This window comes from Anser brachyrhynchus (genome assembly GCF_964034855.1).
Source record: "Anser brachyrhynchus genome assembly, chromosome: W".
NCBI lineage: Eukaryota > Metazoa > Chordata > Aves > Anseriformes > Anatidae > Anser > Anser brachyrhynchus.
In genome coordinates this window covers 25358018-25369299 of record NC_137704.1, presented here as the reverse complement: position 1 = coordinate 25369299, position 11282 = coordinate 25358018, and the positions used below count along the sequence as shown (strand labels likewise).

The 11282-nt window shown below is 41.4% G+C and overlaps 1 protein-coding gene across 5 annotated transcripts in view; it reads right to left on the bottom strand.

Moving 5' to 3' along the window:
- SMAD4 (SMAD family member 4) overlaps positions 1-11282 on the bottom strand; it is a 35165-nt gene that overhangs the window by 11383 nt on the left and 12500 nt on the right. For 2 of the 5 annotated variants that reach the window (XM_080571985.1, XM_080571984.1), the window contains exons 2-11: positions 9790-10155; positions 8601-8775; positions 8154-8183; positions 6780-6995; positions 5115-5234; positions 4843-4953; positions 3281-3331; positions 1859-2042; positions 709-877; positions 10-148 (exon numbers count right to left, since the gene is read on the bottom strand). In XM_080571985.1, coding sequence (XP_080428111.1) covers positions 10-148; positions 709-877; positions 1859-2042; positions 3281-3331; positions 4843-4953; positions 5115-5234; positions 6780-6995; positions 8154-8183; positions 8601-8775; positions 9790-10038 — 1444 coding nt within the window. In that variant the 5' untranslated portion in view covers positions 10039-10155. The remainder of the gene's footprint in view (positions 1-9; positions 149-708; positions 878-1858; positions 2043-3280; positions 3332-4842; positions 4954-5114; positions 5235-6779; positions 6996-8153; positions 8184-8600; positions 8776-9789; positions 10156-11282) is intronic. The other 3 variants (XM_080571983.1, XM_080571987.1, XM_080571986.1) reach the window with 3 other exon arrangements.

Below are 11282 nucleotides of genomic sequence, written 5' to 3'. Positions count from 1 at the left end.
TTTACTTACTAATGGCTGGGGCTATTCCACCTACTGATCCTGGTCCGGGGATGTTTCCTGCTACTGCTGCAGCTTGAGCAGCAGCAGCGGCTTGAGCAGTGGCAGCCTGCTGTTGCATCTGACGATGACACTGGCGTAAATCAAACACCTTTAAAAAAAATAAACATCCAACTCTGTAGGTTTACCAAAATCAGTGAAAAACTCCTCAGCTCCCACCTCCAATAAGCTGGACCTCTCCGCTCGCCAGAATAAATTCTTCAGTCACAGGCTGATGAAATCCCAATTTTTATTAAATTCTAGGATTTCCAGAAAATAGGCATACAAATAAAAGCAGATCTCAGCAAGTCCAGCTTAACTTTGTCAGACTTTACGCTTTTTTAAGAATACGCCAAATTTTTGGCAGCAGTTAATTTAAAAGATGGAGATCGTTTGACAAAATACAAAATCAGTTACTTTCACAGTATCTAGAGGATACTTTCCGCTAAGATGATTTTTTTAATGACTCTAAAGTGACTTGTCAAATGGATTTTTTTCCCTAAAGATGACCTTTTTTTTTTTTTAAAGTGAAGTTGACGATTCTAAGATGATAACAAAGTCTCTGACTCCAAGTTTGATTTATTTCAGTGCCTTATAGCTTCCCTACGATCTGCAAGAACAGAAAGTTATGCTGCTTCCCCCACAGTTTTCCTCTAGGAACATCAAACCAACCTTTATATATGCACTTGGGTAAATCTTGTGAACAGCATCCCCTGGCGCACGCCCTGCTTCTCTATCCAGGTAGTAGCTCTGAACGAAGACCGCGTGGTCACTGAGGCATCGAACCCACACGTCACCTTCTCCTTTGCACTCCAACTGCACCCCTTTACCTATGTGCAACCTTGAAAAGAAAAAACAGTTCCAATGCACCTGTGTTTATAAGCTATAAATCAGCCCTTTACTAAATAAATCATAAAACAATTCTCCAGGAGGCTATGGAACCCTAATTTACGTTCGAAAGTAAAAACAAACACACTCCGCTTGTACGAGGACTTGAAACTGTAGTTATTATCGTGAGTACAGCATAGTATGCGGTTATACAAAATCTGGGAAGTCAAAAACCATCTGTAACGCCATGTAAAGACATATGGGAAACACAGAATGCAGAAGCGATGGTATTCAAGTAGCAAGAAACCCACTCGCTGACAATACGGAGCTGGGATACCAAACACATTCGGGGTTCTGTTCCGAAGTGTAAAAATCCCACAAGTACTCCAGCACGGGAAGTAACTCGAGCGCATACACAAAGCCACATTTTCATGCAGGACCGTGTGTTCATTTGGATCACGCCGCAGCAATCCAGCGCTTTGATTGTCACAATGCAACAGTTCGGAAGACACGGACTCGTTTTTATTCCTTTTCACTCCGAAGAAGAAAAAAAGTCGTAAGATCAGTTCTCTGCGCTTCCACATCAAAGCCTGGCGCGTGCATGGTGAGAATGAATGAAAATTCCAGCTAGCTCTCTATCAACCTTCCTTTGTTCCTTTGACAAATCTATATTTTGCAGTCGTTCTCACATCGCTGTGGTATGGAGAGCTAATTTTCAGCTCGCATACATAATGGCACGAGTTGCTAATTTTATCCTTGAAGGCACAGCCTTTGAAAGCAACGGAAAGCGATGTGCTACTGCAAAGCAGGGACGTTCTTTGTCACACAGTTCACATTCTGAATGCATTACAGTAGTGGCCTGGAAAGACACATTCTGCTATGGTTGATTCAGTTTGAAACAAAAAATCGTATTGAAAGGGAGCCGCACACCAAAAAAAAACAAGATAAAAGATCAAATATCACCAACAAAAAGCTTTGGGGGTCTGCAGAATACCTTGCTCTCTCAATGGCTTCTGTTCTATGCACGTTGGAAAGCTGGCCCAGGCAAAAGCGGTCTCCTCCGGAAGGATCCACGTATCCATCGACGGTAACAATCGGACAGCTCGAAGGGACCTTGAACGTTTCCCCGACTTGCACGTCCATTTCGAAATACGCAATTGAACACCAGTACTCTGGAGCTGAAGAGCAAAGAAAATTAACTGAGTGAAAGGCACAGAACGCCTGCAAACCCGTTACAGCCAGCCAGGTAGGCCTTCTGCAACTACATTTGTCATCCAGAGTAACACTGCACGTTTAAATAAGCAAGGATAGGCAGAGAAGTGTTTGCTAGCACAGACAATACCCCATGCTACGTGAACACGGGCTGCTTTTTATTTGAGCACACAAACGCTAGGGTTGTTTGTTTTTTTTTTTTTGTAGTTAAGCTCTTAGAAGCCTTTGTACAGTTTATAATTCCAGTTGTGTTTTGTAAGCCATCTGCATTCCTGGGCCTCATGATTTGATTTCGTGCTCCTTTAGAGCATGAGCTAGCAGTATGCACACACACCTATTCATGGCTGATAAAAAGCTAACTCTTAAATCTGGCTTGAGATATAAAAGTAACTACATCCCAGGTGAAGCCAGCTTTCTCTGTCCTCCTCAGAAAGCAAACCGGATTTGGAACGCTGGGCAGAGCGGCAAAAACATCAAAGATCACAGACTGATTTTGTCTGCAGACAAGAAAGTCAGACACCGGATAAAACGAGGAAGTGTTAAGCAAGGGAGCAGAACAAAATGGCATGCTTTCATAGCAAAAAGGTGCCTTTTACCTCATCCTATTTTAAAAACTGACTGCAAAGGAAAGGAGGTACTTCGAAGAAGGTCTACCGCGCGAGGAGGAGAAACCCTGATCCCTTAGAGGATGCTACTGAAACCCAAGCACTCAAGCAGGGAAGCCTGATAAAGAACACAGTGATTTTGTTTACGCGTATCAGCTGCTCGAGTGCTAGCTGGGAGCAACTGCCTTGTCAAACCTTCTGCAAGGTTTGCTGTCTGTGCATTAAGCACTACGAATTTCTCTCTCCAGACACCTTAAAACCTGAAACTCTCCTACGTTTAAATTGTTCGGTTTCTATCAGAAAAGAATAAACCACGGTGCCTGGACTCCTTTAAGTTTTTTCATCTTCAAATAAATACTCGTGTGTCTGAGTATTATGTCATTATTAATTTATATTATTAATGTCTTCTGACATTATTTCTAAAACACGGGGGTCCAAATTCAAAAGAAGGCATCACAAAATGGTTCCTCTCCTTCTTTATCCCCCTTTTGAATTCCTCCAACTAAATTCAGAGTACTCCACACACACAAAAAATACACATTCGAAACAACATTGTTAGCTTCAACAATACTTAGCATTCCATTTTAGGTTTTACTTACCAGGATGATTTGATATAGGAGGCTGGAATGCAAGTTCATTGTGAACTGGCCCTTAAAGAGAAAACATGCAATTTGTTTTACACGAGGGAAAGAAATAAGAACTTTCTTAACCTGTTTTGGTTGAAAAAAGGACTTGAGAAGATGCCACGTATTCTAAATCTCAGAAATATCTGAATCAAGTGGCCAAATCTAGAAGAAAAATGCCCACAGAATTACACACTTGGATGTTTTTTTTGAAAATTCAGAAGCAGAGAGCTCCATTTGCATCCCAGGAGGGAAGGCTGCAGCGTAACAGCTCGCTGTGCTGCTCAAGCCAGCTCCAGGAGATGAAAGAAGCTAGATGTCATCAGGGAGATGTAATACAAGTAGGACTTTGGCTTCACATGTGGCCACAAATCAAGGAAGGAGAGAATCGCTGCATGTGATATAAATCTGTCAGAAACCCAACTTCATTAGTTTCCCGTTCACAGAACAGGCTGCCCAGGATGCTATGGAGTCAACTATAAGAAACCCTCCATGGAGATGGAAAAAAAGAAAGTCCCAGAGAACTTGTTTTTTAAAGAATAAGTAGTGAATGTGGTCTTGGTAAAGGTCAGTCAATTCTTCCCACTTTTATAAACTAACTGGCTTCCTCGCAGGCAGCAGAGGACAAGGAGAAAAGGCTTAAACATAGTATTATAAGTAACGGCAGCTTTTGCAACAAGATGTCAGAAACAGGCACAACGTTGGGAGGTGTCAAGAGATGCGACTTTCTGAAGTGAGAAGAGGCAGCAGCCAAGAAAAGCTCTGTGTGGTACCACCAGCCAGTTACAAACATTAATTATGGAAAGCTACATTCACACACAAAAAACATTTATAGAGTCTCTACAGCACCAGTCAAGTTTTTAAATCTTGGTATTTCTGACAAGTAAGGAGAGAAATGGGGTGGGATCCTAGCAGAGCAAAATAACGAAATTTAATAACTGGACCTAAAACAATTTTTTTCTGATCAAGACAAGCTGGAAATTCAACATGAAGTCAGATTATTTTCTCCCCTCTCCTAACAACACTGCTGCAAACGGATGGACTGGTTAAGCACTATATTAGGATATATATATATATATTATATATATACTTATATATATTATATATATACTTATATATATATATATATATAAAACATATCCAGCCAGAAATGTCCATATTTTGAAGGAAAAACAGATCCAAGCAACACATTCTGAATCAACTTCTGGACAACTGTTTTTCCACAAAAAACAGTCTTACTCCAAGACTGCAAAGCTTTATAAAAGGAGGTTTTGGAAAGGAAATGCTTTTTGTTAGATACAGGAAGACATCAAAAGTACAGGTGGGAGCACTAGAGCTGTGTGAATTTTTAATCTCTGCTGCTTTAAATGAGGAAAGTACAAGGAGTTCTTACATTTAACTGTCAGAATATATTAAATAAAGTAACAGTAGTTCTATAAAAAATAAGACACAGGGGTAAAAAGCAATCACAGGTGACCCTCCCACCATTAAACCAAACTGAAAACAAAATACATGATTTGAAAAGCTGTAACGCTTACAGTAATGTCCAGGATGCATAGGTGGGTGATGCTGAAGATGGCCATTCTGGTGGTGAGGTATGGTAGGTGTGTAGGCTGCCGTTCGACTTCCAGTCCAAGTTGTAGTACTATCTAGAGAAAAGAAAAAAGGAAAGAAAAAAAAAAAAGGAGAAGGAGCGGTTGGGTTTTAAGGGAGTTTTTCCTGCATCTCATTTCTAAATCCTCTATTTCTCCTGAGCATTTGGAAACCGGTTTTAGAAAGCTAAGAAGAGCGCACGTATGTGTATACTCACTGTGATGGTAAGTAGCTGGCTGAGCTGTAAACCCATTCTGCTGAGTTCCTGGCTGAGGCCCTGAAGCAATCTGTAAGAGTCCATCACTATGGCTACCTGTCAATATACTGGTAGGTTGACCTGGTAAAAGAACACACTACCTATTCATGAACGTTCCAAAATTTGAATTAAGAAGAGCTCAGCACTACTGGGCAGGAAAATACACCCAACTAAGGGCACTGCAATACACACTTCCTAGGAGTTTGGTTTCAGAACTTTTTTTTTTTCCACCCACCAGAGCGTCTTAGGAAACTGGAAGCAAGATGCTTTGCACCAGCTCATTTTGACTCTGGGACACCCGAAGGGAGGACACTTAAATCTACCTTCCTCCGAAACATATTGAACAGTATTTTTAAAAATAGTGCTGCATACATCACTGGACTCCTTCCTCAGAAACTTGTTTGGTTTTCATTTTGTTTTTTTTGTTTGTTTGTTCGTTTTTAATCCCAAATAAATAGTCCAAGGATTTTCTAATCTTTAAAGTAAAACTACAGATATTTCAGAACAGGTGAACAGGATTCAGTGAGGCTTCAGCTCAGCCATTAACACTCAACTGATCAGCACTTTCACAAGTACACTTGCACTCTCCAACTGGTCTGGCTAGCGGAGTTGAACACATTGAAAACTTGTACTAAAACCTAAAATAATGCTTTGTTTTTTCCTGTCCACTTGGTACCAACAATTACAGCAATGATGAGAAAAAGTTATTGAGCGTAATACAATTAAATCACCTATCCTTTTTCTTTTTTTTCCTACTGGAGACAACTACAGACATCGAACCTCAAACCATTTTTAGGTTTAAACAAAGAAGTCCTCGCCTAAAATTAAAGAACGTAATTGAAACACCATGTCACCCTAAAATTTGATAAGATGAAATCCATTACATTCACGCAGTCTCGATATTAGAGTGATGAAGAGCACGTGAAACCCCCCTCCCACTTCACGGCTCCCCTACATTAGGGCCGCAGGACGTTGTGTATCTAACAGGGACTCCTAAACCGAGGAATGAGCTTGGATGTTGGTAAACCAGATCCTTCCACTTGTACCAAATACGGACCAGCAGGAAAAACTTCACCGCAGCACCCCGCTGGACTCACAAATGTATTAATCAGGGCTGCAACTCTGGCAGTACGCTGGACCATTTTTAAAAAGTCACGTTAAAACTGGAAAACAGTTTTAGCAGAACACTAAAGAATTGTCTGGAAACGTCTCTATGCTGCCGCCCACTAATAAGTCTGCTGTCCCACTTGCTGTCGTAATAAAACATTAAGGTTCTTCCATTCCTGCAGCATTTATTCCCCTAACAGCCATACTTTGTCAGGGGTCAACACCTTAACATGGCATCACTGAACCTTTGGAGCATCCGAAACAGTCTCCCAACATTCAGGTAGTGTCCGTCGAAAAAAGACAGGGTTAGCAGGCAAACTTATTCAAACTACTCTGCAAGTTAAGACCTTATTTTAAACGCTTACAAGACTGCACAGATCATACCGCCACACGCTTTAGCGATGCGGTTTGGCAGCAGCGTAGTTCCAAAGCAAGATCTGCTTTGGCAAAACCGGTGGTTATCTCTGAGCTTTCGCGTTTTGACGGGTTTAGTATTGCATATAAGCTCGATGGTCTTACTTGTTGAAGCCACAGGAATGTTGGGAAAGTTAGTGGTGCTGGTAGTGCTAGCCTCGGTAGGAGCTAACATGGCCGGGGTGCTGTAAGGCTCCGTAGATGCCCTGTTACTCGGCGGGTGCTGGATGGTTTGGACCGAATGTCCTTCAGCAGAAGACAACGATGGCTGCGCCTCGTAATCGTGAACGTATTCGTCTTTCACCAACATGCTTGATGGAGCTGCGAAGAAACGAACATTTAAACACGCGGAGCAAACTTAATTTTCAAGATTTAGCCGTAAGTTGCGCTACTACTTTCAAGCAGTAACAATGCTAACGAAACCACCGGGGGGAGAACTTAACCTATATAAACAATTCTCAGGCACCAAGAGAAACACCTTTTAAATTACAAATAAGCACCGGATGGCAAAGCAAACCACTTATTTCATTTAAACTCCCATCAAAATTGACTAGAAACGATACACAGCGTAAAGAAGTTACTACCGTTGCTGGCAGAACTTATTTCTATATATCCTTTTGAGCACGTCCAAGTAAAACGCTTACGCTACGTTAATTTCCATGTTCGTTTTTAAAGCAACCTTACATATATTAAAATCTTGACGGTCATTTTTCTGTTTCCTGCTCCAAAAACAGCAGCGTGACAAGGAAACAGGTTACGTATTTAACTGCTGGCCAGTAAGCTTTGATACTGAATTGTTTTCCAGAAGACACTGCTAACAACACAAATTAGCAGAGATGAGCACTAAGTCAAATAAATCAAACTTAACTTCAAAAGCTTTAAGTCATTTTTGCTTAAACACTTCTAATAATGCGCTAAAAATATGGGATTACTCAAACTTTCTTATCTTTTGAGCTTCTTCTGGAAGAAAAAAAAACCTGTTTTGAAATACAGCAGTTATCAGCTGCACGATCTGACTTCTGAGTAAGATCCACCGGACATTTAATGTCCAATTTCTCTCAATTTTCAGGGAGGTAACAGTATCATCTCCTTCATTCCACTGCATATTAATTAGAATGTGTATTGTCTGCAGATCTTGCCATTCACTTGTTAAACTACGTATTAAATAAGCATCTATTATACCCAACGCAGCTAATTAGTTAATTATACAGGTGTACTTTTTTCATTTTGTTGGGGTTTATGAGTTGCAGGCAATGGGAAGAGAAAACAACTGCAAACTGAGCTGAGGCTTCTAGTTAAATTTATCGATACGCTTGTCTCTCATACACCACGTAGTTTGTTTTCCAAAACTGGAGAGGCAAAGGCATTCGTCTGCTCTTTATCCTCCATCTATACATAGAAATAAATTGTGTACGTACAGGAGAGGATTTTAAAAAATTTATTCCCCATAGAAAAGCGACAGTAAACAGAACTACTTACCAGAACTCTGTAGTGTCAGTCCTGAGAGATCTTTAAAAAAAAAAGAAAAAAAAAAGAGGTGTGTGTGGAAAATTATAACTTTTAACAGTGTTTGAACATTAATTTTATAAGCCTTTACAAATTGCTGTTATAGACTATATGCTATGTTAGATACTGTTCCCCTCCACCATGACACAACTCCCCGTGCTAAATTATTTCTAGAATACACATTAACTGTGTGTGAAGCAAACGAAGGCTCGAACAAAAGCCACAAACCGTTCTTTAAAATTTGAAAGAGAGGTAAAAGAATAATTCCATTAAGATGTGCAAGAACATACGAGAACAATTTATAATCAGATCATTAGAAGTTCACTCTCTAACGAGGTCTTCATTTTCTACATTCAAAGGGAAAACATTTGACATTTCATTCCCACCACTGTTCCGTTCCGAAGTCAAAAGTCTACTCACCGATGCCAGGCGATACTACACGCTCATAATGGTAAGGATTTACACAGACACTGTCACATTTTAAGTCAAAAGCATACTGACAATATTTAACATGCTTGAGTTCATTTTTATGAAGATCAGGCCACCTCCAAAGACGAGCGTAAATCACATGAGGGAATCCCTTGCGACCAGCCACCTAAAAAGTTAGACACAAAAGTTGATTGGGAAAGTAGCACGGCACTGCCCTTTACTTAGCGAGGAGCGAAGCTGGAAGAGGGCAACCAACAACACAACCTGTCTCCGTTATCAAAATATGGGGGGGGGGCGGAAAAAAAAAAAAGGTGGTACAGTTTTACTCGAGTTCTGTGCTCAACAGAAATACGTATCTGGTAGGGTTCTGCTACGGTTAAGTCAACACCGTGATTCTTAAGGAAAAAAAAAAAAAAGAAGAAAAAAAAACAGACTGCGTCCAAAATGGCAGAAGCAGAATTTGTGCTTAATGTCGTGTGTATGTTCACCTTCCCCACCACGGATGATGAAGGAGCTTTGCCCCAGAAGAAGAGGAACGAGGCGCTAACCTACCACTGGAAGGAATTTCCAAGGAGAAGAACGCCAATCCGTTACATACTGACAAAAAATAAATAAAAAAAAAAAAATGAAAAAAAAATAACGCTTCGAGGGTAGACAGAAAGCTAGCCAGCAAACATGAACATCTGTCCTGGAACGAGTCAATCGCGACCCAAGCTATGCAGGTACTGAGTCCTGACGACGTAAGGCTAACGTACACCCTCAGCGCAGACTCCTCGGAGTACCTTAGCAAGGGATCACAGGTCTTTCTTCCCACTGCTGACCAACACAGAGTGAACAGAAGCTTGTAGTGAAAATACCGGGATAAACAGCCGAATTTGTTTACGTGACCCTGCTTTTTTGGTTTTTTGTTTTTTTACTGCCACACACACACACACACACTCGTTTAGAACGGCTGCTCCACCACCTTCTGCTCCTTTTGGGAAGGAAGAAAAAAAAAAAAATCAACTACTGCAGCAGTCCAGAGCTCCAGCCGCAAAAACACGCCTACAAACGGGGGCGAGGGGCGGAGGGGGAACGCGACAGAAGAGCTACTCTTCCTCAACACGCTAGGATCCTGCGTCACTCACTTTTGCTCCAGCTTCGCTAGGAGGAAAACATCTGATTTTTCACTTGTACTAACCTGAAGCCTCCCATCCAGCGTTCTCTGTATTGTAACGCACTTGCTAGGATGAGCTCCATTTGTGGTTATAGCTGTAATCAAAGAATCCAATTCATCTTTTTTCTCCTTTAGCTTTTTAACTAAACTTTCAATTGCGCGTTTGGCAAAAGTTTCACTCTCTCCACCTTGGCGATGGCACATCAAGCTGTGAACAATGCTCAGACAAGCATCATTACTTGTTGGCGTGTTAGTAATAGACATATTGTCCATTTGTCACAGCTTTCTCTTTCAGATCAAATGTCAGTTTTGGGGGCTGTTATGACTTTCAAGCTGATGAACAAGAGATGATCCAAGTTAAGTGTTAGATGTACTGTCTCTTGGTAAAACCTAGGAGGAAAAAATATCTACATTAGAATTGTTTCTTTAACAAATTGCAGATCATGTTTCTAAGGAAGTCTGTGGCTTTTTGCTTCTTTTATTTGCAAGCTAAGTGCAGGATATTAAAAGCACATCAAAAAAAAAAAAAATCTGTATTGCTTGTCCCATGATAGCTAAAACATGCTTAAGACACTGCTTGCACAGGTTTAGAAATGAGGTTTTTGGTTTTTCCCCTAGTAACAGCAGTTAAAAGTTTATATCCATGTACACGGAGGATGTACATCTAGAAAGGCAGGGGTTATTAGATGAACAGTCGCTGCGTCAGGAAAAGGAGGCCAGGGGCATCGATCTCCTACGTTTTGCACCGGCGGGATGCAACAAAGGAAAAAATACCGCCTGGGAATCGGGGGGGCGCTGATTTCAACAAAATTTGGGATAGCCAGGAAGCGCCAATGCAAACCAGAATCATCTGTCACCCTTATTTCATCGTCAGCTTGAGTCAGCAAGGTGCCGACTTCAGACTCCTGCTAATGGGAAAAGGCAAAAACTGGCCATCAGCTCAACTCCCCGTTAATCAACACCGCTCCTATCTTTTTAGTCGAGAATTCCAGGATCTCTTCCCTCGGTTGCTTCCAGCTCCTTCTGGATCAAGATAAAGCGAGTGAAGCCACTGAGAATCCTATTTCCAAACGGTCTCCGTCAAACAGAGCTGCCTGCACTAAATGTACAACAAGGAGTAAGTTCCCCCTTACGCGTTTAGCCTTCAAACTCGTTTAGAAAGAAACATTCGCAGTCGTTTCTGGTCACCGTGTCATTCTTCTCACAGCAGCCCTCCTCTTTCTCAAGTCATTTCGCAGAATTGGAAGAGCTGGCCTGATTTTGGCAATCCCGAACAAACCGGTCAGCGCATTTTATCGGGCTTTACCCAGAAACACGGGTGCTGAGCGTTTCCAAGGGAAAAAAAAAAAAGGAGCCTAACGTTTTCCGAAAGCCGCTTTCGAGCCAGCTCTGCCTGGAGGCACTCACCCCACCGCCACAACCCTACCAGCTACGTGGTCTGACCTTTGTAGGACGCCGGCAGCAAATACAAACCGTCAACGTCGCTGAATTTAAACTTTCCTTAATAAAAAAACCCA